Source organism: Empidonax traillii, unplaced genomic scaffold, assembly GCF_003031625.1.
Source record: "Empidonax traillii isolate 1590-97213 ecotype Southwest subspecies unplaced genomic scaffold, ASM303162v1 scaffold338:size1951571, whole genome shotgun sequence".
In the NCBI taxonomy this organism is placed as follows: Eukaryota; Metazoa; Chordata; class Aves; order Passeriformes; family Tyrannidae; genus Empidonax; species Empidonax traillii.
Window position 1 is genome coordinate 992,259 of NW_020955531.1, and position 27,142 is coordinate 1,019,400.

At 42.0% G+C, this 27,142-nt stretch overlaps 2 protein-coding genes across 4 annotated transcripts in view; one reads left to right on the forward strand and one right to left on the reverse strand.

Annotated features, from left to right (window-relative positions):
• Positions 1–27,142, forward strand: part of PI4KA (phosphatidylinositol 4-kinase alpha) — a 54,552-nt gene that overhangs the window by 16,188 nt on the left and 11,222 nt on the right. For both annotated transcript variants that reach the window (XM_027892119.1, XM_027892120.1), the window contains exons 18-40: positions 171–339; positions 2,231–2,281; positions 14,205–14,313; positions 14,842–14,978; positions 15,465–15,598; positions 16,320–16,402; positions 16,676–16,746; positions 16,864–16,988; positions 17,315–17,396; positions 18,017–18,100; positions 18,457–18,546; positions 19,300–19,419; positions 20,588–20,680; positions 21,041–21,197; positions 21,469–21,596; positions 22,782–22,940; positions 23,192–23,343; positions 23,892–23,999; positions 24,669–24,796; positions 24,877–24,996; positions 25,640–25,719; positions 25,862–26,055; positions 26,774–26,864. In XM_027892119.1, the coding sequence (XP_027747920.1) occupies positions 171–339; positions 2,231–2,281; positions 14,205–14,313; positions 14,842–14,978; positions 15,465–15,598; positions 16,320–16,402; positions 16,676–16,746; positions 16,864–16,988; positions 17,315–17,396; positions 18,017–18,100; positions 18,457–18,546; positions 19,300–19,419; positions 20,588–20,680; positions 21,041–21,197; positions 21,469–21,596; positions 22,782–22,940; positions 23,192–23,343; positions 23,892–23,999; positions 24,669–24,796; positions 24,877–24,996; positions 25,640–25,719; positions 25,862–26,055; positions 26,774–26,864 (2,665 nt within the window). The remainder of the gene's footprint in view (positions 1–170; positions 340–2,230; positions 2,282–14,204; positions 14,314–14,841; positions 14,979–15,464; positions 15,599–16,319; positions 16,403–16,675; positions 16,747–16,863; positions 16,989–17,314; positions 17,397–18,016; positions 18,101–18,456; positions 18,547–19,299; positions 19,420–20,587; positions 20,681–21,040; positions 21,198–21,468; positions 21,597–22,781; positions 22,941–23,191; positions 23,344–23,891; positions 24,000–24,668; positions 24,797–24,876; positions 24,997–25,639; positions 25,720–25,861; positions 26,056–26,773; positions 26,865–27,142) is intronic.
• SERPIND1 (serpin family D member 1) lies at positions 4,491–12,841 on the reverse strand. Of its 2 annotated transcripts, XM_027892121.1 has the most exons (6): positions 12,722–12,774; positions 12,198–12,241; positions 9,964–10,835; positions 6,509–6,782; positions 5,406–5,550; positions 4,491–5,009 (listed from the first exon to the last, which is right to left on the reverse strand). In XM_027892121.1, exons 2-6 carry the CDS (start codon positions 12,221–12,223, stop codon positions 4,818–4,820), a joined length of 1,509 nt encoding a protein of 502 aa, XP_027747922.1. In that variant the 5' UTR covers positions 12,224–12,241; positions 12,722–12,774; the 3' UTR covers positions 4,491–4,817. The 2 variants fall into 2 exon arrangements, with proteins under 2 accessions (XP_027747922.1, XP_027747923.1); XM_027892122.1 differs by lacking the exon at positions 12,198–12,241 and having other exon boundaries at positions 12,722–12,841.

Genomic DNA, 27,142 nt, shown 5'->3' on the forward strand with positions numbered 1-27,142 from the left:
ATTATCAGTGCTGTGCTGTCCATAAAAACATAAAACAACCCCCTGAAAAAAACCTGAGCGAAAACATGTCAGCAGCCTTATCCCAAGAGTCACTGTCAGTGCTATGAAGAAAGCACTGAGGATATTAAACTCTGAGGGATTGCTTGTTGCTGACTGTCCTTTGTCCTCAGGCACTGCTCCTTGGCCGTCATCAACGCCCTGGCCAACATCGCTGCCAACATCCAGGGAGAGCACCTGGTGGATGAGCTGCTGATGAACTTGCTGGAGCTGTTTGTTCAGCTTGGGCTGGAAGGAAAGAGAGCCAGTGAGAGAGCAAGTGAGAAAGGACCGGCACTGAAGGTCAGAAATGCACTGGTTTTCGGTTCTGTGCAGCTGTGCGTGACTTATAAAAACTCAGTGTTTGACAGTGATTTTATATAGAAAAGAGACTATTTTAATAATTCAAATGTGTGCATGTGGAGAGTTGAGGCTGTCTCAGAGGTGCAATTTGAGAGCTGTTCCCTCCTTTTTAGGGCAGAGAGGTCGCACTTCTTTTGCAATAGCCATGCTTTCCTAGCAGTGAGGGGAACTTTGTGGGTTTTTTTCTTTTCAGCCTTTTTCTTTTTCCCATCTCCTGGGCATGCTGCATTTAAATAGTATTAAATTTTTTATGGATGGTAAATCCCTCTGAAATGAGTCTGTTTGCCTTGAAGACAGACTGCATTTAATCAGGGATGCCAACCCTTCTCTTAAAAGGGAACTAGGACATGTCTAGAATCAGCTTTTCATGAAGTCTGTGGTAGAAAATTCCTCTCTGTGGGTTTCATGGATTCTTTTAACCACAGATGAGCTGAAATTGTGTAAAACGTATTGCAAACATAGCTCTAAAATGACACTTATAGATTAGTTTCCACTCTCCTCCTTTCTGGGATGTTTTTCCACTGTTTTCAGTGTTGGAATTACTGTGGGAGGCAAACGGCTGCACCAGCTGAGAGCTGCCTGCAAAGGGAGCAGTGTGGGATAGATGTGAGATGGAGTGAGCTAGGAGGCACTGTTTGTTCATGTGAGGGTATGACAGCAGCTCTCACTGGAGAACAGCACTCAGTGCAGAGTTAAACTCACCAAAGGCATTCTGGAGCCTGGGATGCTTCATTTTCAGGAGGAGATGAAGTGGGCCGAGCACTGCCCACGCTGCTCCCCAGCCAAAGCACTTTTGCCTTTGGCACTTTGCCTGCGTCTCTGTTTCTCAGCAGACTTCAGTTTGCTCCATAACTGTTAAAATGCTCCAGGGACTTATTTGTTCTCTCTTCAAACCTGCAGAAGTGGCTTCTGTGAGGGGAAGAAAACTAGCATTTTTTTTCTTTGCTGATAGTTGTCACTAATGTCCTCTGAGTGTGCCCAGGGATGGAAGTCATTGCATCTTCTTCATCCTCAGTGCCATATATTATCATAAAGAGGCTGACATTCCATTTTTTGTAACAAAAGTGCTAATAAGTGACTTTTCCTAGTTGTTGTTACCCCTTAGAGAGTCTTGAGTGCTGTTATTTCATTTCCTTCAAAAATATTTTCAGACTCATCTCTTGCTTTGCTTTTTCTTGACTCTCCAGGAAAGATAACTAAAGTGTGTTTTAGTTGGGTTATGTCATTATTGTTTCATCTGAAGAAAATTTGGCTTTGCTTCTCCCTCTCCTCTCTTCTTATTTTATTTTTTTTTTATTGTTTCCTTTTGGTTTGTTCAAAGGAAATACATATTTCCCTCATTCTTCTTATATTTCAGTAGAAAAAGCTGCTCCTCCTGCCTAAATAAATTCTTGAAAATGGTGTCTTTTTACAGACTTTTTATTTTTGGCTACATTTTGATAGTAAAATGAGACTTTTAGTAAACATTTGACACTTGTTTGTGGCCACTCATTTAATGTGAACGTTCTAGCACTTACTGGATGTGAGAGCAGACATGGCATCAGTGAAAACTTCTGTCTTTAGCTCAAACCACAATATCTGAACTTCCAAACACTGACAACCCTTCAAGAGCCCATGAGGACCCACCTGCAAAGCTTTGTTAAAACATGCAGGGTGTGCCCAGTCCTGAGGATTTTGTGGGGTCTCTCTTGGCCCCCTCATGCCCAGCCCTTTGCAGAGTGCAGAGCTGGAACTGGCAGTGTTTGATGTTTGATGCTGGGAATACATCTGATAGCAAGTATTTCAGAAATGCTTTTGTAGATGTTTTGATAATTTCCTTTTTCTTTTCCAGGCCTCCAGCAGTGCAGGCAATCTGGGTGTGCTTATCCCTGTCATTGCTGTGGTGAGTAGCCAATGGTTGTTGCAAATAGGATCATTTTTCTCACATTTATCTCTTAAAAATAATTAAGCTTTTGTGATTCAGGGTTAGATTGTTTCAAGCTATGAGTTCAAGAGATTCATGAGCTAAATAATACCACAGGGAATGTTACTTTGAATAGTGTTTGCCTGCAATTTAATAACCAGCACATATCTGTGCTCTGAGGAGAAGTGAAAAACGAAAGTTGATAGAAACAGAGTTAAAAGTAAATCTTAGTTTGACAGCAGTTTTTCTGGAGGAAAAACTTTTTTAAACAAAGTGTAACAACTTACTGAGGGAAAAAAATTGCTGTGCATCCATGCTAGATCTCCAACAGAAAATTTGATACACCCAGTGTGTGTTTCCAGGTCAGTAGGACTGTTTGCCTCACTGCTGTGCTTTTAGCAAAACAATCATGTCTAAAAGATCCACAGACAAACCTAAACTTGGTGAAGGACAAAAGGCATCGTGCTGCCTTTTCCCCTTCTGAAACTGAAGTATTCTGTGGAACTTTCCCTGCACAGCTGGGGGGACAAAAGGGGAAGATGTATTCCATATTTGCAGTAGGAATGCCTGCTTGGAACTTGCTCACACTGCACATCATTAACAAGCAGATTAAAAATAATTCATTTCATACCCTGCCCTCAAACCTCTTGACTGAATCTTGTCAGAGAGAAGGGCCTAAAATTGGCACGTGGTTAAAGATCAAAGGGCTGTTCCTTTCCTTCCCCTGTCTCTTCTCACCGGTTTCCAGCAGAAGCTCCTCCCAAGGTCAGCAGTGATCACAAGTTCCTTTGTGATCAGAGATTTGATTTACAGAAATGTGGTTATAAATGTCTGTTGGTCAATAGCTGCTCAGTTCTGAGCTGGCCCTGTGTTCAGACATGTTCTGGTGGGTAGCATTTCCCAGCTGTCAGTGATGCAGATTTGAGTGAAAACAGGACCATTCCTCACATATTGAGAAAACATTAATGCTTGTTAGAGACTTAATGTAACAGTTACGGAGGTACTTTTCTGTTTCAGATTTTATTGATGATATATTTGTTCTGAATAGCTGGTGATAACTGCATTTTTCTTAACCAATGTGACCTTTAAATGGAGTCAGGTACTGCCAGAACCTGAAGCAAGAGTTAATGGTTACATTATGGTTGTTGAAGCAAATATTTGACTTTCTTGCACAATGTATGAAGATCATGGGTTTTGAGCAGTAGCTGATTTGCTTTTCTGCTTGACCTCTTTGCCTTGAATAATTCCTGTTACTTAGGTCCCCAAAATACTTGTATTTCAGATGCTCCCACTCATTCAATCATTGATAAACTAATCCAGTCTGAGGCATGAATATTTAATCTTTTGAATATGCTTTTCTATTTGTTAATATGCTTTCCTTTTTGAATGCAGATAAAACAGTAAAATGTGCCTATGTATGTTAATGATTTCTGTTCTGCACCTTCAATACTGAAAATTATCCCCCACATGGTGGACTTAAAACACAGGAAGGAAGGAAGGAAGGGAAACATTTGAACTTCCTATTCAGTATCAGCTCATTATCTAATACCAGTGTTTTACTGGCTAACATCCTAAAAAACTTCCTGTGTGGAGCAAAGGATTGTAGTAGATGCAATGATTCCCAAAGTTTGCAGTGACTGGAAGGGTTTTGCCCACTGAATCCACAATGGAGAGTGCATCTGAATTCTTAGCAAATGTGAGTGCTGTAAATGGCTCTTTTTTGCAGAGAGGGTTAGGGGATGCTGAGCCAGTGAGAAGAGCATTTTGCTGAACTGCTTTTCCTAAGCAGGGTATTCTGAGGATATTTGTATCACTTACCTGGTTGGCCTAATTCCAATACCACTCGTGCCAGTGAAGATCAGAGAATGTATTGAAACGATGCAAGTTGGGGGAAAGCAGTGGATCCATCAGTGTTTCATTCCTCCAGGGCATTTCTGTCTCCCCTTATTTGGTACCCTGGTCCTTAAGGTTCACTGTGTGTCAGCCTGGATGTTGATGTACATTGGGTGTTTTCACTGGATGTTAAATGATGCAAGTGAAAGAAAGAGTGGACACATCTGGTCGTTTGTAAGTTAGATTGTGTAAAATGCCCAGGAGAGGCTTATGATCCTAGGACTGGTCATGTATTCAGGATTTCCTTAATCCTGTTTATTATAAACAGACATCCTGGCATAAATTTAGAGCTAAATTTCAAGAATCCAGATAGTCTAAATATTTTATTGATTACATTTTATACACTGATGCAGAACACAAAGTGTAAGTTACTTTGTGATTTTCTTTTTTCCTAGTAATACACTTGTATCAATACATGGCACTAACCACTTCAAATTGCAGTCAAATTACCTACTGCCCTGAGTCCCTTCATGTGAAACTACCTGCAGATAATATATTTTCTTTTGATACCAGTGGCTTTTGTATGAGCTACTACGACGATAAATTTTCCTTTATGATACTGGTATATGAAGGTGGGACCATCCAGCCCGTGGATAAGGGGGTGTTGGAGGCCTTCTCTGCTTTAAGACTGGGCTGGGTTGGCAACTCTGCCCATGAACAGAAGGCAACTGGTCCGGTGCTCGTAGATGAGGAACAAGAAGGGGCGGTCGACAACGAAACGGATCTGGGTGGAGAGAGGCATGAACCCCACGGTGGTCACAGCTGCAGCCTCTGTGCCCTCCTCGTTCACTGTGATTGTGCCTTGGTGACTGAACTGTTCCAACAAACAAACAAACAAGCAGAAGAGAAGTTGAGGCTCTCCTGAGTACACTCAGATGATGTGCTCACAGCCTTCCCCCCATCCATGTCCCACACGTGGCTCCCACTCCTGCTAGTAACACCTACACAGCAGCAATCCTTGGGGGGTTGTCTTGTGGATAAGCCCGTTCCTGACTGACCACAACAATCTCCTGCCTTTGAGATCTGATTAAACATGCTCCTCATTGCACGAATAGACAGGGATGTTCAGAGATACCCCCATCCCTCCTGTGTCCTCTGGAAAGGTGATAAAAAATACTGTTTTAGCTTATTGTGCAATATTGTTATGATGTTGCCATGTTACCAGGTGATACAGTTTAATCAGAAAGGAAATGAGAAGAGCAGTAAATACCCTGTCAATGGCGATCTTCTCATCTGATATCCCAGAGTAGTCGCCTTTTCCATTGAACAGTTCTTCTATTCCCATGGATCTCAGGTAACCAATCAGGCCATAACTCCTCTCCAGCTTAAATTTAGGCAGAACCACTTCTCTTGTTCTAGTAACAATAAACACAGAAAGGAAAAATCATTGACAGATACATATTTGCACGACTCTTTTTGCTTTACACATCTCCTGTGGTTTGGATTTTTTGCTGTCTTCAGCAAGCAGGACACAAATATACAGGACTGTTTACTCTCTACTTTTGCTTTCAAAACTTGAGCATCGTGACTTAAACTGCTTAAAACAATTAATTCCCCTCCCAAAACTGTCAGTTTATCAATCTGATATTTCACTTATGATGATTTGCATTATTAATGTGTGTCAGAGACGTGGCTTTGAGCAGTTCAGTGCATGGGTGGATGTGCTTGTAGTGAATGTGGAGCTGTCAGATTTTCTGCAGTACTAAACTGCAGATTTGTCACTTATTGTGTACGATGTAAACAGGTTGAAATCCTGAATAAGATGTCAAATCACCTCTTTTTATCAAGTCTGAAGGCAGATACACCTAATCTGTTATCTTGCACAAGGCAGGCTGTATGATTTTTCCTCTGTCATAGTTTGATGTCCGTTGTTGATGGAGTATGTACCTTTACACCCAGCTCTGTTGGAATGCTCAGTGCTGAACTGCACGTGGGCTGCTTTTTCTGGGAGCCAGATTATTCTGCACCAGTAACCTGTTATCTTCATACTCCTATTTTTCCTCCTAATTGTAAACTTCATCAGTAAAAAGTTTTTCTTTAAACCTTCGCCATTAAATACTCAATAGAAAGAATTTTGAAACCGCCATTAGAATTTTCCACCTCCATAATCCTTGATTTCGTGACGGCATTTAAATGTTGAGAGCTCACCGGTCCTGATTTTTAATTCAGCAAATCCATTAGGGGGAGGGATTGTTTAATATTTTTAATCAAAATATATATTATATTATCTTCTATGTGCTTTACTTACCCTTTGTCAGTCTCATCAAGAAAACACATTAAGACTTTTAACAAGGTGTGCTTTTCAGCAGGTACCTGTTTGTCATGCTCTTCTGCCATTTCTCTACCACCTGGGGTGTTATCTGCTTCTCCAGAGCTTTCATGCCGGACAGTTTGTGAGGCAGCACGATGAGCATGCTGATGTTCCCCACGAAGGGCAGCTGGATCACCCCACAGTCCAGCTCGGGGTCTGCAGCAGCCAGGAAGTTCCCCTTGGTCTGCATCATGGGCACCTTTATTGTCTGCTTCTCGTTCAGGCGGAAGCTCCTCTTCACAGTCATCTCCACGGGGAATTTATTCTCCCAAGTTCCTGTCAGGACAATGAGGAACACAAATAAAACCCCAAGATCCTTGTGTGATAAAATATTCCCAGAATAACAGTTCCCATTCAGCTTTAAGAACTGGAAATTAGGGTAGGAGATCGTTGTTTTCAGTTAAGCCTGAATTAGAGGAGGAGTTTTAAAGGGACCTCAGAACTCCTGGCTTCCTAAATTAGCACTGGTCTGATTGAGTGCTCTGAATTGTAAAAGCAGGTAAACACCAACTGGAGAACTGAAGGAGGTGGGTGTGTATTATTTCTCTCTGTGAGGAATCCAGAAATTAAAACCCTTAAACAGATGCAAAATTGTTGTATCTTGCCAGGGTCTGCCCCCTGCAGAACAGCTGACCCAGGTGTATTTTCTGAGCTCTGGTGCTCGAATCCAGTACTGAAGGCACCTGTTTCGAGCACGTTAGCAGTGGATCAAGCTAAGCAATGGCTGCTTTAGTTGTGCATAATGTTTGAAAAGTTGCTGTGCTGAAGGCATTTCCTTCACTTAGTCCAGTCAAGCCAAGTTGTTCTCTCTCTTAACAGAACCTGGAGAGTTGGGGTGTTGAGTGCTCAGCTCTATGACCCAGCTGGATGTGATAACACACTCCTGTAGACGTGCTGCAGTCTGACAGGTGGATGCCCAAATAATGCAGTTCAACACATTTTGCAGCCCAGAAAGCTTTGCTGTCGTGGTTTGAGTCTTTTAATGTAAAGGGGCTTTGGATACCCCAGATATTTACTGACTGTTTGAAAGAAGGTCCTTTTTTTAAAGCAGTGTTCTATTGTCCTCTTTTTAGAGCCATGGCTCTGGAATAAACATTATTTCTTTCTTAATAGGCAGATGATAGGCAGAGCTAGAAGATGATAGTGGAAATAGGGCTACTGGTATTTCCTGTTAAAACTCTGCATTTTAAGTCATTATAGGCAAGCAAGTATGTGGAGAATGGGGTTGGATCTGTGTGGAGAGACTACAAATTTAACCTGAATCAGTGCAAGTCATTCTGAGTCCCTTAATCTGACTTTGCCAAATTGACTGTGAAGTAAAATTAAAAAAAAGCCTTAAGTTCAATTTCATTCTAATGGTTTTTTGATATGTCAGGCTGATGGGGATCAATTTGAGAAGTGAGGAGACTGTGGTTGATACTCTGAAGGGAATGGGGTATGAAATGTATTATGCCATTCCCAAACCCATTTTCCCACTTCTCAGTGGGAAAACCCAAGATCCGGCTGTTCTTCAGGGAGCAGAACTGCTAATAGGTTCTTGATGGTGTTTGATATAAAAAGAGCTCGAGACCTCGAGCTGTGTTTGGCAAATATCCCTTTGCTCAGCATCGCTGGTACTGAGCATCTCTGTGTATCTGAGAACACTCACAGGTTCCTCAGCTGTGAGGGCTTAACAGAGCTTGTCTGCAATGCTACAAACAGCGTGAATGCTGCAAGTGGAAAGACGTGGACAAAGCTGGAATGTCTTGCAGGAATAGTGGGGAAACCGGGAAACCCTGGAGCGGAACTTGCTTCAGTTCCCCTCAAAATGGAAATCCCAGGAGACTGAGAGACAAAAGAGTGGGAGGCAGAAATAGAGAATTGATCTTTTTGTTTTGAGGGGTAGAAATTACAGCCTTCAGCAGATGGACAGAGGCAGTTTGAATTAACCTGAGTCCACAAGCAGAAGAAAAAGCCAAAAATCTGTTTGATCTTGATGACTCAAGAGTTCCAGTACTACAGCTGTTTGTTTTTTGGTGGTGTTTTTTGTTGCTTTGGGGTAGCACAAGTGTTTAATAATTTCAGTGTGAGACAAAAAGGTATTTCAAATTTGACCAAATTATGGGGGAAAAAATGTGTCTGGTTCACTTTGCATAATCCTTTTCTTAGGATGGTCTAATGGACAGTAAAGCCATGTCTTTAGTCTGGTGTGATCATCAGAGATGTAGTTAAGGATACAAGTTAAGTGCCTTTTGGATGGCACCTGAGAGCAGGAGATTATTTGGATCTTATGCTAATGATGGTTTCAGATCTCTTAAGGAGATAAGTGGCATTATTGAAGGAAGTAGTGCCTGCAAGTGAGGGGGAAAAGGCACATTTCATAAACTTGCTGCTCCTTGAACCTGCTGAGATGGCAGGTGTAAGGCAGCCCTTGAGCATTTGCTTCCTGAAAGCAGGAACATACTGGGGGGAAAATACACTCCTTTATGAGTTATGGAAAAGAGGTGTTTGCAGATGTTGTTATCCTTTTGGGCTACTCTGCCTTTCTTGTGTTTAAAGTCAACTGCTTTTCATCCTAAACAGTCAGTAACAGATTTCTTTTTTATCCTCAGTTCCCCTTTCATTGGCACCTCCCAACTCTTCAAATGAGGCATTTAATGTAATTTTAAAGGTTTGTTGAAAACTTAACAAACTTTCAACCTGAGACAGATAACTAATGTTGCAAATCTCACCACAGGCTCTTACTTTAAATGTAAAGAAATTGAAAATAAGAATTTATAATAAGAATATATTGTACAGTCTTTACTCCAGCCTCTTTTAATTGCTCAGCCTGTAGTGATACATGTAGGACCCATATCAGCAGACACTTCTTGCTGAATTAACTGAAATATTCCCAGTAGTGAATGTGTTTGGTTTTAGTGGTAGAAGAATACTGTTTTAATTATTCTCTTCAGTCCCTTCTTCACAAGGACCATTCTCTGATCATATATTAAAAAAAATAAAATACATACTTTGAGCTGAAATTCTTTGTAGTCATTCCCATTAATCCTGAAAACCTCAGAAATGTTAAGTGCTTTGACTGAAATCAACCTGTACCATTTCAATGAAGCCAGGGCTGAATGGCACAAGTACCTGGCACGTGCATTAATCCCTTCCCATCTGAGATTCCTACGAAGCTGATCCTTCCTGGGGCTATTTTGGATCCATGTGTTGTTTTTCAGTCTCGCTGTGAGTTTCGAAGGTTTTGTATGGAATAAGCATTTGCTCTGTGTGTGCAGTACCCATGAACTGCAGAGCATGACTGGAATAGCAGTGAGCTACAGAAACATGCAGAAATGGGCTAATAATAGAGATTCTTCTTAATGAGAGAGTCAGTAGGTTTTTGACTGTGTAGGCTAGACTTCAGTCTGGGATTTCTAATGGCATATGCAGAGAATTGAGAAAATCCATCACTAAGATTATAAAAACGGATTCTTACCTTTAAAGTAAATACAGTTGAGAATCATCATCAGTGTTGCAGGGCTTACGCTCACGAGAGCTTCCTTTATTAACCCTTTGGTCAGCTTCAGGATGCGCTCGTTGGTTTTGGTGATGAAGTTGGGGTCTGAGAAATCAGCTGGTTGGGCATCAGCAAAGTAGTATGTTTTCATATTGTTTCTGAAGTCATTCAGAATAGAAAAGTCCTTCTGAATGTAAATGTCATTGACAGACCTCAGCGTGTAACCGAAGTTGCGTCGGAAGAGCCGGTGGGTGAGTTTGCGGAACAGATTGTGGACAGTCATGAGCTCGTATTTGGTGCTGGCGTTAATGAACTCCTGAAAGCCGAGGACAGATAACACCTCCTGCTGAGTCTGAGCCTTCAGACCCAGGGAGATCATAGCCATGGCAGTGGAAATGCCCACGGGAGCCATGATAATGTTGTCTGAAGCGTTGGCCTTGTCTGCCACGCTGCGGTAAAGGTTGAAGCCAAAGTTTGCGTTGAGGATATTGAGGCGCTGGATTCTGGTTTTGCCTTGGAATAACTCCAGAATATTTCCCTGCTGAACTTCAGAAACCATGTATGGGCCAGCGTCGATAACATCACTGTAGTCATCTTCACTCAGGATCTTGTCGAGGTCTAGGTAGTCGTCTTCCTCCTCCTCCTCGGGGATCAGGTCATTGGTGATGGTGTTCTCTCTGTGGAACTCCAGGGGTAGGTCTGCCATGTCGTAAGTCCCGTTTTCAAGTGGCTGTGCACCTTTAAGGCTTTCAAAATGCTCTGCAAAGTCCTTGATCCCACCAAATGTGGAGGTTGTGAGGAGAGCAAGCATGAGCAGTTGAAGTAGGAACTTCATTCTGACAGGTGAAAACCTGGAAGACAACACAGTTGAGAGAGCAGAGGGTGGTTGAATTTTAGTTATCGTAGTTATCTATTCCCTAATTTTAGGTCCATGCTGAATTCTGTCACAGCAGAAGGGCTGTAGTTACCTTATTCAACAGCATTTTTTAAAATTGGAACAGATCTTAATTAGATGGCTAACTCTGTTTTGCTGGTAATTGGTTTTGCTTACATAATGCCTCCAGCCTGCCAAGGAATTGGTTGACCTCCTCCCATACAACTTGTCATTCCTGGCGAATTTCAGCAGTGACAAACTCATTATTTAAAATATATGGGACTCTTTATTTATAAACCTATTGCACTTAAAATGTGCACTAACTGTGTTATGAGTGTGTGCTGAAAATATGATAGAAAGGTAAGTTTGAAGATTGGAGCTTGGTCGGAGGAGGAGGAACTGCTGTCCCAGTCCCCCACAGGAGCATACCAGAATGCTGAGATGTACTGAAAAATGTGAAAAACAGATACCCTGTAGCTACAACAAAAATGGGAGTTTTGTGGGAGTGTTTTGGAAGAGCAAGGCTGAAATCTGACGGAATAAAGGAGATTTAGGGATGTAGAAAGAGGGGTATTTGCACTAAATACCATCGGTGGGACTGCACTGGGGGGGGGTGCTGGGCATGAATGTGTGTCCTGGCCTGCTCAGGGTCTCACTGGGCTGTTATTCAATGTGTGCCCCCTTCCTGCAGCTCAGTGTGCTCATCTGCTGCTTTCCTCACCCATTGTCTTGATTCTGCTCTTTGGTTAGTTCTGTTTTGTTTCACTTTGGTTTGTGCAGCACTGCAGAACTTGAAGTGCTCTGTTATGTGAGCTCCTGTTCAGAGCTTTGGATCTCTTGGCTGAAGTGTTCAAGATTTCTAACCCTACCTGCTTTGTTTGTTTTTTTTTTAAATAGAACTTTTAAATAGAACCTGCATTTTCCTAAGGCACAAAGTTAATCAGTCTGCCCATCTCCTGAGTATTGGGCAGTTGCATTTTTAAATTGCCCTTAAAATCAGGATTTATCTTAGGTATGTATTGTTTGAAGAGAATCCATCAGTCCTGCTCAGCTGTAAAACACTGTGCCAAGAAATGGGTATAAGAAACTTTTCACCACAATATTGGGTGCAGTAATTACAGTGATCTCAAAAAGATGCAAAAAAGTGTAATTCTAATGTAAGTGAAATTCTATTGGTAGTACTTTTTTGTGTAAAAAGACAATTATTTACAAAACAATACAGGACAAAACAATACAGTTAAAACAAAAATCTTACTAAGGTGTTGATTAAAATGCTTTTTAAATTAGCAAATAGTCCAAAGAGCTGTGCTGTAGAAGTAAAATATGTAGGTGTACATACCTGTACCTGGTCACTGAGCTGCACATCAGTGAATAAAAACAGTGTTTGAAGGAAAATATTTTCAAACATGTTGTAGCAGGACTGACATAACTGAGCTGACAGTTTGACTTTTTGAAACTCTCCCCCCAAACTAATTTGCCTGAAATCCTAAAACCATTCAAGGTGATTGTTTTGCAAGACTGAAGGATCCACAGAAGAAGCTTCTGCAATTGTTTCAGACTCTGGCTGAGCGTCTCAAGTCTTTTCCTTATTGATTCTTCATAAATCCATTACTCTTTCCCCGCCCCCAGAAGTCAGGCCCTGAGGGCTGAGATAGATCCTCTGGCCAGTAAGCACTGATAACATTTTCTGCTCTTGGCACAGCAGAATTTGCTTTGTGTATTCCCGGCTTTGCGTTCTCGTCCTCCCCAAAGCTCAGTCACTGCTCAGCTGCATTTACACAGGCAAAACCTTCCCCCTCCCTGCAGTGGAAATGCCTTCGGTCAGAGCCACCCAGAATACCAGGAGAGGTAAATGGAGCTTACCTTCAAGCCACTGTATGGGAAGGATGTGTTGAAAAGCCCAAGCAAGGGGAACAGCAGGGTTTAAATCTGAACTTTGACGCTGCTTTTTTGTGTATCTCCCAAAGTAAACATTCTCTAAACCAAACACTGCTAAAGTTACTTCGTCAGCCAAAATCCCTCCCTTGCCTGGTGATCTCTGCTGAATTCTCTGCTGTTTGTTGAGCTGCTTTTATGGCTTTGCAGGTACTTGTTCACGTTTGAGGAAGGTCTTAGAGCAAAAACTGGGGTGTGTGTGAGGTTTCAAAGTCAAGCACACACATAAACTTGACTGTTAATGACAGTAAAAGCCCCGTTGCTGCTGTTTTGTGCTGAAATGGGAGTGGGGGAGCATCTGACTGCAGATAAGTTTGAGGTCTCTGTGATGGTTGGGATTCTTCATCCAGTGTTGCATTGGTGCAAGCATTTCCCTCGCACAAGCAACTTCTTCACCAGCCTAAATTCAGATTAATTTGACTGTAATAGAGGAATTTTTTTTTTTCTTTCTTTTTTTTTTTTTAAATGAACAATCTCCCTCATGATTTATAAATACATCCACAGTTGGCTTTATGTGAGATTTCAGAGAAATACTGCTGGATTTCATCCCTCCAGGGAATTGTTGGAGTTAGAGAATGTTTCTTCGAGCTAGGTTAGAATGTAACATTTTCATAATAAAGTTTAGAGTAATAATATACAGTCATATTGAATGAAGCTTGCAGTTTAATGGACAATTTCTGTCACTTTTTATACACTTGCCTGTGCCTCTAACTCTTTTCAGGATAACGCACTGTGATCTTTTTTATATAAATTTGTCTAAAACTGCATATCATGTTGCCTGGGAGGATAAACTGCTCCTCTGATGGTAGCAGCTGTTCGTGCAGAAAGTATTGGAGAATTTTAATAAATGTGTTGAAAATAATGCTCTTTTCCTTGCTTGTTTAGATAGTAAATTCTTCAGAACTGATGTCATTCTGTGCGTGGGTGCAAACAATGAAAGGTCCCCAATTGGTGCCTCAATGTATTTCCACAAGGCTCATAAACAATAGCAACCAGAAGTGTGTCTGACTCATATTTATTTGCTTTGGAGTTCCTTTACACTGAGGCCAAGCTGCATGGCATTGTCTTCAGCACACTTTAAAGGCCCGTGTGGTCTCTCCTCCCTGCAGTTGACAGTGTACTGATGTTCTGTATTCTCTGCAGAGGTTACTGGATCAGCATGGTGTTATTCCTGTGTAGGACAAAGGAAATTCTTATTTCAGGCATCTCAGAAGTTGCCCTTTCAGACCTCTAACAAGAACTTGTTTTCTTCAGCGTAACAACAGCTATGTAATACTAGTTTTCAGGGGTGATAAAGAATGTTACCTTTGTAAATCATAGTAAAGAAGGGGCATGAATTGATTCCTGAGCATGGAATGAAGTTACTGTAACTCCCACCATTCTCTGACGTTAAATTTTATTTCTTTGGTAGCTCACCAGACGTTTGCCACCCATCAAGGAGGCCAAGCCCAGGTTGCAGAAGCTGTTCCGTGACTTCTGGCTGTATTCAGTGCTGATGGGATTTGCTGTGGAAGGATCAGGTACTGTGATTTTTAAGAGAACAACATTGCTGCTCACCTTTAAACTCCTGATGGATGTAAATACCCCTGGATGCAAACCATTCGTAGTAGATGGAAGGAAAACCACAGGCATAAAGGCACTGCAAGGCAAACAGCTTCTGGGAGAGTTCTCTGGTAGGGTTTCTTGACATCCTTGCTGGTTTGCCATGAAGTTCAGCACAGTACAACTTGTCTTAGTTTTATTGCTAAGTTAATAACCTTAGTTAAGTATGAGTTTTGATAGCAAAGTTCCTGAAATGGAAGATCAGACCACATGGGTTTCATTGGTACTCAACAGAAACTTCTTTTCCAGTGAGAAACGTCACTTGGAATAACCTAAACATGCTTGTTAAGTTTGGAACGTGGATCACATGTATTGACTGTTCATGCTCAAGTGCGTGAAAAATTGGCCCTAGGAAGTAGTGCCGAGCTGGGTAACACTGGGAACTTTGTGAAACTTCTTTTTTTTTCCTCCCTCACCCCACCTTCCTCTTTCTCCTTCTGCTCCAGGTCTTTGGCCAGAGGAATGGTATGAAGGTGTATGTGAAATTGCCACCAAGTCTCCATTGCTGACATTTCCCAGCAAAGAACCACTGCGGTCTGTCCTTCAGTACAACTCTGCCATGAAGAATGACACTGTGACTCCTGTAGGCATTGATTTCTGCTATTACCTCCTTCCATAGTGTCTGCCAGTGTTAACTGACATGGTGCCTGTGATATATTGAAATAGCACAACACCCCTTCAACCTGCCTCCTATTGGTGAAAAGCAGCTTTTTTACACTACCCTCTGACAGCAGAGTACAAAAGTGGCTTGGGGTTAATGCACGTGTTTAGGGTGGTGTAGCTACACCGTCTTGGTTAGGTGTAGAAACCAAGACTTTGTGGAGATGGAAGCCTGTTAGTGCTTTTTCATCCACTTTGTATCAGACAAAACTTGCACTCTTTAAGAAAAGAATCAACTAAGTTTAAAAGCAAACAACACAGGGCAGCTTGTTCTGGATCTGCAGACAGCAGGTTCAGCCCTGCTGTCTGCAAAGGTTAAGAAGTGAACGGAGCAGTAGCTGAATGCGTGTGCTTGAGAACAGACTAATGCAGGGCTCCCACTCGAGACACTCCATGTGTTCATCTCTAGGCTGAGTTAAATGAATTACGGAGCACCATCATCAATCTCTTGGATCCTCCCCCGGAGGTGTCAGCGCTGATCAATAAGCTGGACTTTGCCATGTCCACCTATCTCCTCTCCGTTTACCGCCTGGAGTACATGAGGTAAAGATGGACATAAACTTCTTTCCACTGATGGGTTAAAAAAAATTAAAAGCCATGTATGTTCAAGTCAGAATTGCCAGACACTCAGTGTTTTGAGCCACATGAGCTCTCCTGAAGATTCTGAGCCTGGGAATTGCAGAATTGCCAAATGGAATAATACAGTAAGGCCTGAAAAAATGGGATCTCCTCTGTATAAGAACAAATAGGAAATGCACAAAAGGGTTCTGTGAGTGTGATGTATCCTCTGCACAGTCCTGTGCTGCACCCCTGAAGGACAGTGCCTATTCTAGGAGGTTAATGTAATGTAGGAGCTGAGAAACTTTTTGTGGTGCCCTTTTTCCCCTTCAGTAGTGCATGTTGGGTGGACTGATCAAAGATATTGAATTCACAAACTCTGTGTTTTCCCTTCAAAAGTCTATTTATTGTTGCTGCTCAAAGGAATGCGTAGCTGAAAGCTGAGCTGGAGGTCTAGCAGCAAGGAAAGTGGTGGTTTATGGCCTGAGCCCTGTTAGTCAGATGTAGAAACAAACAGGAGTATCAGCCTTGCTAGAGACTGAACATTATCATGACATGAGCAGTGATTGTAGGTGAGGTGTAGCACTAAAGTACATAGATTCCTGTTGAAAATGTTGAAAAGGAAAAAGCAAAAAAACCCTTTACACAAAACATAAACCAAACAAACCCCCAAACCCCTCAACTCACCCAGCTCTTCCTTCCCCAGGGTGTTGCGTTCGACTGACCAGGATCGCTTCCAAGTCATGTTTTGCTACTTTGAAGATAAAGCAATTCAGAAAGACAAATCTGGTAAGATTTACCTGTCCAGGTTTTCTTGCAACTTAAGATACCAGGAATTTATCTCCAGGCCTGTAAGACAGAAACAAATCAAGCAGCTTAATAACAAAGTGAATCATGTTGAGTAAATTGCTGTTGCATTATCCTTGCCAAGAACACGGGTTTTGTTTTGAAACAGGTTCAGTGCTGGCTGAGTAAACATAAACACTTTTTTACTGCTAAGCATGGTTTATAAAACAAATGTAATTTGAATAATCAAACCTGTCACTTCTCTCAATTCCTCAGGTATGATGCAGTGTGTGATAGCTGTTGCTGATAAGGTGTTTGAAGCTTTCCTGTCAATGATGGCTGATAAAGTAGGTTGCATGGAGACTAAAATGTTGATTTTGTATAAATGTTCTCATTTCAGTTTATGAAAGTGTGTTTTTCTTTTCCCTTAAGAGCTTCATACTTCTCTTTGGCATGTCTTTTAGCCTAAAACTAAGGAGAACGAAGAAGAGCTGGAGAGACATGCTCAGTTCTTGCTGGTGAATTTTAACCACATTCACAAGAGGATCAGGAGAGTTGCAGACAAATACTTATCTGGACTGGTGGACAAGTAGGTGTAGATTTTATTTTCCTGTTCTTTTTTCACAAAGGCTCCTTAGTGATTCCTTAGGCCATTGGTGACCACAGGCAGGTGGGTTTTTTGGCCGGTACTTCTGCTGAAACATCTTGAAAAATAATATTCAACAGTATTTTTAGCCTGAACTCTGAAATCCCTGCTTCAAATGGGTGCCTGCTGAGTATTCCCATGGGTGGAGCGAAGGGCCCATGATATAAATTCAGTCTCAACTCCTATGAAGTAGCTCCATTTCTTGATAAAACAGTTTCCCTCCTCAGCTCTCCCTGGTTATTGTGTTTCTGAATTCTGCCTTGCTCTAGATTCCCTCACTTGCTGTGGAGTGGAACTGTCCTGAAGACTATGCTGGATATCCTGCAGACACTGTCACTGTCTCTTAGTGCTGTAAGTCCTTTTTCTTTAATAGAACTGATTTTTTTTTGCTTTGTTTTGCATTTATTTTATTCTTACTTGAGTTCTTAATTTGGTTTTCCTTTTATCACTAAGATTGATAAAATCTTAATTTAAAATCCTGTAAAGTAAGAAGTGTGTTTGCAACCCTATTTCATTGGTAGCAAAACTAGTGCTAAAAAGTTGTTGTCAGATATGGTTTATAATTGTTGAAATGTCTCATTTGAAATAAAAATCTGGTGGTGTTTTTCTGCTTTCTGGATTTTGGTTTTTTTATTAATTATTCTTTTCAGATTGTGTTCTCTCCAGTCCATGTATGTGTATCCATATTCCTTGAATCTATTACATCTGGTATTTTTGAAGATGGAAATGCTTTATAGAGTTTTATTTTTGTAGCAAATGTTGAGGAGAGAGCTTTGGATTTTTAAAATTATTTATACTAAAACCCAAACTGGAATACAAACAGTTTCTTTTAGAGCTGTTCAAAATTACTTTGAGAGCAAATATTAGCAAAAAAGTTTTGGTAATCATTCTTCTTCTTTGCTACCTGTAGTGTTCAAGTCAAGTGATAATGAATTTTATCCTGCTGAGAGTTGATAATTGTTTCTCTTTAGGACATTCACAAGGACCAACCATACTATGACATTCCTGATGCTCCATATAGGATCACAGTTCCTGACACACATGAAGCCAGAGAGGTAAATGGCCCTCCTTGATTATCAAAGAATAAAACAATGCCTCGTGGGTTTTTTCATGTCTTGGAGATAAATTACTGAGCTACTCTGAATGGTCATTTTAAAAAAAAATACTTGCCTAGATAAGGTTTTTGTACTACACTGGGTATTTATGTTTTTCTTAATCTTACTGGTTTACTTGACTTTGAGTGTGACAGTTCTTTGCTTATCAAGGGTCCATTTAACTGTTACTGAAAATTTTCGCTGTCTTGTGTTGCTGCAGCTTGTTGTGCTCCTTATATTACTCATTCCAGCATTAAAAGCAGTGCCTCTTGAATGTCCTGCATTTTACTGATTGCAGTGATGCTTTTTAATTCCAGAGTATCGTCAAGGACTTCGCTGCACGCTGTGGGATGATCCTGCAGGAAGCAATGAAATGGGCTCCCTCTGTTACAAAATCCCATCTGCAGGTAATGAGCCTGCTGCTGGGAAGGTTGGATTTTTGCAGATCTTCAAAATTAGAATTAGGTGGTGGGGTTTATTTTTTATTTTTATTTTTTAGGCTATCCAAGCATAATTTAAAATATTCTGTTGCTCTAAGATTTCCTTCATAGCACTGGCAGAGGATAATTAGAAGTTTTGATTTGATGTGACTTTTGATGCAGTCCAAACATCAGTGTCTTGGAAAATAAGTTTGTAAACAGTTGAAGAAACTGTGTAGTCCAGCTTAGACTAGTATTCTGTCTAGGAGTGCTGAACTTAGTGCTGATAACAGAATTCCTGAGGTCTCAAGATCTTGGACACTGTAAATCTACCTGAAGTTTTTATTTCCTTCACTAAAAAAAATTGCCTCAAGGAATTCTATCCTTATCTGGAAGGACACCTGATTGTATTTCCTTCTTCCCTGGAGTCCAAAACACTTCCTTTCACCAGGTTCTTTTTGTCAGAAGTGATTCTTTTAAGAGAAGATCTCAGCCTTCAAATGTCTACCTTGATAGCTTTATTTTTTTAGAATACAGCAGGAGTCTTACTCTTTGTGTGTTTAGGAGGACATTCAGAGTTTCTTATTGCCAAGAGAACCTGAAAGGGATGAGTAGAGACACTCTGCTGTCACATAGGTGTGGAATTAAGTTTCCTGTCATCTGCAGTGATGCAACACTTGTTTATGAGCTGCCTTGTTTTGAAAATAGTTAAGTATTTTGGATTTTTATTTTTTTTTCCAGGAGTACCTAAACAAACATCAGAACTGGGTGTCAGGGTTGTCCCAGCACACAGGACTGGCTATGGCCACAGAAAGTGTGTTGCACTTCGCAGGCTACAACAGGCAGAACACCACTCTGGGCGTGAGTATTGTCTGTTCATTTGTGTACCTGCAGATCTTTTGGGCCAATTTTATAACCTTCAGTGTGGCCACAGAGCACAGATTTTGTAAATCACCTTTGTCACAGCAGCTGGACGTTGCTTGGACAGATATCTTATTTCTTTCCATCTCCAATCCAGGAATCTGGATTATTATGTTGTTCCATAAAAGACTAGACTTTCTGTCCGTGATGCCGTGCTTCTGGATAAATGTGGATTACTAGTGCATGCTTAAAGACAGGAACAAAATATTCTCTGTGACTGTCAGTTCAGCCTGTTGTTGCATGGAGAGGGCAGGACCAAGATCACATCTCCTCCTGTCCTCTTCCTTACCTATTCATGGAAAGGGACCAGCAGGCCCAGAGCTCCACTCTTCATATGCCTTGGTTTTGGTCTTTCAAAAGTATATCCAAATATCTGTGTATTCCAAACTTCAACCTGCTGGATGTTAACTGGGAATACCACACAGCTGGCACAAACAGGACCAGATCCCTAAAAACACCTGAATGATAACTTCATGGTGCAGGTACTAAGGGAGATGACAAAGAAAGATGCCCTCCTTGGTTTGTTGCTTGTTCTCAGGGTTTCAGGAGTGAAGGGATGGCCACGGTGACCATGGAACAATCATAGACAAGCAAACATGGACAAGGCAGAGATGTTTTAATGCTTTCTTTGCCTCTGTCTTCAACGCTGATGATGGGCTAAGGGGGTCCCAGTGCCCTGAACTGGAGAACCATGGCTGTGAGAATGATAAACTCCCAGCTGACCCCGAGCTAGTGCTTATCTGCTGATCCAGCTGGGTCCCTCTAAGTCTGGGGGTCCTGATGGGATTCATCCAAGGGTACTCATGGAGCTGGATGATATCATCACAAGGCCCCTCTCAATGATTTTTGAAAGATCTTGAGAATCTGGAGAGGTGCCAGTCACAGCAGAGGTCACAGCAGAAGCCTGCCAGAGTTCAAGAAGTGTTTGGACAAGGCTGTCAGGCACATGGTGTGGCTCTTGGTGTGGTCCTGTGCAGGGCCAGGAGTTGATTCGATGATCCTTGTGGGTCCCTTCCAGCTCAGGATATTCTGTGATTCTGTATCCACGGAGTAAATGCACATGTTCCTTATTGAATTTTTATCAGTCCTTCATGTGCTCTGGTCACAGGCAACCCAGCTCACTGAAAGACCAACTTGCGTGAAGAGGGACTATTCCAACTTCATGGCTTCTCTTAACTTGCGCAACCGCTACGCCGGAGAGGTGAGGAGGGATTTCCTGTGAACACGAAGGGTCCACGGGCTCTGGTGTGGCTTTTTAGGGGTGATTCCCTTCCCACTTACACTGGTGGATGGATTTAGGTTTTATGAAGCACAGTCTCTAAATCCCTTGAAGATAAAGAACATCATTTTCCTGGGTTATTAAACAGATCATTTTACTGTTGGTCTTGCAGATAAAGCTAAAGATTGCATAAAGTTAAAGACTGGATTGCAGATAAAGATTTAGTAAAGTCGTAACAAAAGCTGCCTCTGTTTGTGGAGCTCTGAAATCAGCACATGACCAGTACCAAACAAGATTCCTGAAAATACTGTTCTCTGTTGAAAAACCCATTATATTTTACAGGTTTCTGGAATGATTCAGTTCTCAAATGCTACAGGACAAACATCTGACCTGAATAAACTGATGGTCAAAGACCTGAATGTTGCTCTTGAATCAGGCAATACTGAAAGCTACACCCAGGCCATGTTTAAGTTGACTGCACTGCTAATAAGCAGCAAAGGTAATGAAAACCAAATGGAGTTCTGCTTTCTGGCAGTGAATGCCAAGAGTAATAAACTACAGAAACTATCCATACACCGACCCAGTACACATCAACTTGAAGCAAAACTGTGTTTTGAGTTTTTCCAGTTAGGCTTATTTTGGGGAAAAGCCTTCCTAAAGTAGAAGCTATTTATTAGGAACTGATTATTACATACTGTGCACGCCAGTTTCATGCTGATGTGAAAAGCAGTTACTCTGTGGGATAAATCTGAGTGAATGTTTGTTTTCAGACTGTGATCCCCAGCTCCTTCATCATCTGTGCTGGGGACCCCTGCGAATGTTCAATGAACATGGCATGGAGACAGCGATTGCTTGCTGGGAGTGGCTGCTCGCTGCCAAGAACGGGATAGAAGTGCCGGTAGGAAGCAATTTAACAACTCCTTCTCTGGCCCTGCAAGGGGGAAGAGGGAAAATTTGGGGAGATTCACAGATACTGTGAATCTGTGTCATGTAAGGATGGTAAATGCATTGTTAGTCACTTTAGCCTGCCTGTGGGAAGCCTGAGCACCCTCATGAAGTGGACTGTGGGAAACAGATCTTTCTCAGCAGCATGAGTGGTACAGTAGAAGAAACCTGTTGGGATCTCAGCTGTAGAACTTCCTTTGCAGATGAGATGCCTGAGCTGTTCATGATTCAGGTCTAGACTATCACAATCTATAGAATGGTGTTTTTCATCAAAGAGAAATCAGTGTCCCTGCTCATTAATCAGAATGTCCAGTATCTGGCATCACACCCTTGCATAAAAAAATAGGCTTGCACGTGTAATCTTGTACCAGGCCAGACCAGATGTATTTTGGGAGAGGGGGATTGGTGTAATAGTAATAAAGGAGCTCAGCATGGTGTAGTGACAGTCCCCACACAGCTGAGAGAGCTGCCTCTGCTAATTGCTTTGCCTGGTGATTGCTAAGTGTTCCACTTGCTGGAGATAATCACCCACCTGAATTTACTGAGGTGAGTTTACACACACATTTCAGTGGTTAACTTCTTAAGCATCAGTTTCATCTCTTCAGCTTCTGGGAAATGTCCTTGTGTCTTGTTTAGGAGAACAGATAAGCACCCCTGGTTGCTGGGTCTCCCTGCAGATGCCAGAGGATGCTCCTGAGAGCAGGATCAGCAAAACTGAATTGATATGCTGGGCACTTCATCAGCTGTGTGTGCTCGTGGGCAAACTGTGTCCTGCAGTGCGTGGGAACCTGGCTTGGGCTTGTCTCTGCTGGCCTGGTGTGGGAGGCAACAACCTTTAGTGGAGCTGGAGGATGAACAGCCCTGGCTGCTCTGACAGTTCAGTCTCCTTAGCTAAACACAGTGCCCTCAGTCTCCCTCTTACAAACTGAAATTCTGGGGGAGCCCCTCTTGTAATTTAGGATGTGAAGGAAATGTTGCTTTCAGTGGGATGTACAGACCTGTCTCTGCCCCTCCATTAACACTGCAGTGAGTTTTAATTGATGTGGTAGGTTCTTGTGTGTGCTGTGGAGAAAGGTGGTACTTTCCATGTAAGAAAATGCTCTTGAAACAAGAGACACCGTTCCCTTCCTTTTTGCAGTTCATGCGGGAAATGGCAGGAGCCTGGCAAATGACAGTGGAGCAGAAAGTTGGCCTGTTTTCTGCAGAGCAGAAAGAAGCAGATCCACTGGCAGCCTCAGAGGAGAGCCAGCCAAGGCCCTGCCCGCCAGAGGTGACCCCACATTACATCTGGATAGAGGTGTGTATTTCTTCTGCAGTGGCCCAGCTGTGGCAGTGCTGCAGTGACTCTGTTACAGCTGCTCCTCACTGCCTGCTCTCATGATGGGGGAGAGGACTGGAGTCAGGGTTCTGGTCCTGCCTCAAAGGAAAGGTGGAGATGGGCACAATAATGGAGGGGGAGAAAGGTGTTTGAAACAGAAAGGACTGGGGGTGGGGTTCGAGGTGAGAAAAGGTCGAAGGAGGCATGGTATGTCTGTCTCTCTTCCTCAGTTTTTGGTGCAGAGGTTTGAAATAGCCAAATACTGCAGTTCTGACCAAATCGAGATCTTCTCCAGCCTCCTCCAGCGCTCGCTGTCGCTCAACATCGGAGGGGCCAAGGGCAGCCTGAACCGGCACGTGGCAGCCATCGGACCCCGCTTTAAGTGAGTCCTTCGGGGTTTCGCCTTGGTGGAATCACCGAAATAAGATTATAGGGAGAAGAAATGAAGTTACAAATAAGGTTAAAGGGAGGTGGGAGAAAAGAACTAAATACTAAACGTGCAACACATCCTTGGCTTCAAGTGATGGAAATTGCTTTGAAAGCCTGCAGTGCTGCAGGGTCTTAAGCTCCGTTTCCAAAGCAGAATTAGCTAACTTTACTGGAAAATAATCTTTTGGTGGCTCAGGAAACTTCATGGGATAATTTCACACAGTGAATTGCCCCACATCATGGATCTAGTCAATGTTGTCTGTTGTAGATGATTTCGTTCCATCAGTTATTTTCATTTTCAGTGATTTGACGGCTTTCACTTTCTATGGTTGAGTAGTCACAGCTTCAGGAACAGGCTGATGACAACGTGAACAGTTTGCCAAGAGCTCTGAGACAGACACTTCTCAGGCTACAGTGACAGTTGCAGCCATAGTTTGCATGGTGCTGCATTGGTCACCATTCTGGGAATGCCTCAATTTTCACTCTCTGTTTGCCTGTTAGGTTGCTGACTCTGGGTTTGTCTTTGCTCCATGCTGATGTGGTTCCAAATGCAACCATTCGAAACGTTTTGAGGGAAAAGATTTATTCAACTGCCTTTGATTATTTCAGGTACTTTTTTATTTGCAACTGCTCACTGAAAATGTGTGTGTGTTTTTCCTGAACCTTCAGCAATACCTCAAAGCAGCACCTTTCTTTCTCTTCTAATGATTTAACTTCTTCCTTTCCTTTTTTCACATATTTTAACAGAAACTTTTCTCATGCTTTTTTATAGTTCATAAACTATCTTAAAGAGGCTTAGGTATTAGCTTCAGGTTTTATGTGAGGTTTAAAAAGCAGTATCTTCAGGAATGTTTCTGGGTTTTTTTTCTTTATTTTGGAGTTTATTCAGTGCTCAAAACTGTATCTAGATTTATAAGATTTAAAGAATTGCAGTTACACTGTGTGTGGCTGAAATACGGTTCCACTGTTTTGAAAATACACCCACACTGAATCTGATGATTTCAACACTTGACACCAGCACAACAGAAGATAATTTAATTGATAGGAATGTCTGAATGAGAGGAGGTCAGTCAGCCCTAATAGCTTTCAAATGAATCCAGGATTCTGCCAGACATAATAAAGCCATGAGGATAAAATGTAGTGATGTGTGGTCTCATCCTTGTAGATGATGGTCAGAATAAAAAATATGACTTGATTGGGTTTGTGAGGATTTTTGTTTGCTTGTTTGTTTGTTTTCCCAATCACTCAACATCACATTATTTGTGCAATTTCTTCAAGTTGTCCTTCAAAGTTCCCTACACAAGGGGAGAAGAGGCTTCGTGAGGACATCAGCATATTGATCAAGTTTTGGACAGCGATGTTCTCAGACAAGAAGTATCTGACTGCCAGCCAGCTTGTGCCACCTGGTGAGTTCCTTGGTGTGCTGTTTGAAAAGCCTCTTGTTTCTTTGGTTGGATTCTGCATCAGATCTGTGCTCTGTGCTTAGATAATCAAGACACCAGGAGCAACCTGGATATCAATGTTGGATCTCGGCAACAGGCAACGCAAGGGTGGATAAACACTTACCCTTTGTCCAGTGGCATGTCAACCATATCTAAAAAATCAGGTACCTTTTTTTTTATTGTAACCAGCTCATTGCAGCCCGTTTTACACCATAGTTTATAGTCAGATGTTGTTTAAAGTCAGTGTTTACCTTTAACATCAGGCTCGTGTTTTTCTGGCAGCATATTTAATTACCAGTGCCAGACTGGGAAAGGGGCTGGAAGAAGTCTCGCTGGTAGCAAGCAATTACATTCTGTAATGAGTTTTGTGATAGAATGTTCAATTGTGTAGTGCAGAATAAATAAGACTGGAGATCAAGATGTTTTGAAATCCTGTAAGGAAATGTCCTGCTTTGTGGAAACGTGCCCCTAGTGCTTTTTGGGGATAGCAGAGTGACATAAGACTGTGGGCTGTGTTTTTGTACAGCTGTAGAACTGTGCTCTTTCCTTTTATTAGACTGTCATGTTTCTAAAGTGAATGCACTACTGGCTAAATTGATGCCCCTGTAGCCTTTGGTGCTCTGTAGTTGAGAGAACAACTGTCCAGTGAGTGGCTGCAGTGCTGACTTCTCTGCAGTCGCTGTCATTGAATTACAGGTCCTATGGTGATTCAGTTCTTCCATGTAAATATTGCCAGGTGTGAATGGTGGAAGCAGCATTTAACATACTGAACAAAGCCACTGAAACCTTTTTTATCCTTTTCTCAAGGAATGTCTAAGAAGACAAACAGGGGTACACAGCTGCACAAGTACTACATGAAGCGGAGAACGTTACTGCTCTCACTGCTGGTGAGAATCAGATGGATGGGGAAACTGCATGGATCTCTAAGGCCCTGTTATTGTTGCAGGACACATGAACTAAAGTATGAAAGTGAGAGTGTTTTTCTTCTTCTAGAAAACACATTTGAACTTTTTTTTCTGTTCCCCTCAGGCTACCGAGATTGAACGTTTGATCACGTGGTACAATCCACTGTCCTCGCCTGAGCTGGAGTTGGATCAAACTGGAGAGAGCAGCGTAGCAAACTGGAGATCTAAATATATCAGCCTTAGTGAGAAGCAGTGGAAGGATAATGTAAATCTGGCTTGGAGCATTTCTCCTCACCTTGCTGTACAGCTGCCTACCAGGTGAGGAGATATTTCAAAAGAAACAACTGATGCACTTACTTCTGTCTTAGAAGTTGAGTGAGTAAATACAGTAAGAACTGATGGCACTTGCTTCTGTCACAGATGGTTGAGACCTCTGAAAGGGCCAGATTACTTAACAGCCTCATTTGGCTCAGTCACTAATGGAGTCCAGCTCCCTTTCCTACCTCCCTCTCTTTGCCAACACTTAGGCAGTGTTTGGTTGAGAAGAAATCAAGTTTGGTTTTTATTAGCATTCAGTCCATTAGCAAGCATAGCATTTAAACAGTGCTAAAAGTATCTTGGAATGCAGTGTTCTAGCTATATGTTGGCTTTCACTTTAAGCAGTATTATAGGAGAACTAGCATAGTTGGCTTCGGAAGGGAAAGGAAATTCTTTCCCCCTTACAACAGTGATAGTTTTGCCAAGCAGAGTTCTGCCCACTGTTTTTTGTAGAATCCAAGACAGAATATCTGAGCCAAGAATCCAGTAGTGAAGTGGGCTGAAATACTACTGGTTTATACAAAAACACTGGATGAGGACCCATTGTTTCAGAATCCTCTTTCAACAGCATATTGATCCCTCAATGTGCATTATTTCCTAGTTGGATATTTGTTTGTTAAGCATATAATTTTCTGCCTTTGCCGTCCTCATCTTCACATAAATAGAAGAGGCCATCAGAAGTTTCTAACACTGTTACTGCATTCCTGGTTTTCCTCAGGTTTAAGAACACCGAAGCGATTGGAACAGAAGTGACCCGGCTGGTTCGGTTGGACCCGGGAGCTGTCAGTGACGTCCCTGAAGCAATAAAGGTACTGGTGGATATTTATACTGTCACAGTCTGCACTTACCACACGAAGAGACTCATCATGCTGATCTGCAGTGAAGCACTCGAGTCATGTGAAGGACAGTCTTGTCAGAGCTGCCTTCTCTACGTCACCTGCAAAACAGGTGACAGAAGAGCTGAAAGAAAAAGCTTCGACTCTTTCAAAAAGGCTCGTTCTCTCTTCTTTCTCCCCATGCTAGAATGATCTAGCACAAGCTAGATTATGCTTTTAGTAACTTGACTTCACTAACTTCATCTGGTGTT

Coding starts and splice junctions, on each gene's coding strand:
- SERPIND1 (XM_027892121.1), bottom strand. CDS start 12,223: ATGTGCAGCTCAGTGACCAGGTACAG. Junction 5,551..6,508: donor CAGAAGAGCATGACAAACAG/GTACCTGCTGAA, acceptor TATTGTTACTAG/AACAAGAGAAGTGGTTCTGC. Junction 5,010..5,405: donor AGAAGATCGCCATTGACAGG/GTATTTACTGCT, acceptor TTGTTGGAACAG/TTCAGTCACCAAGGCACAAT.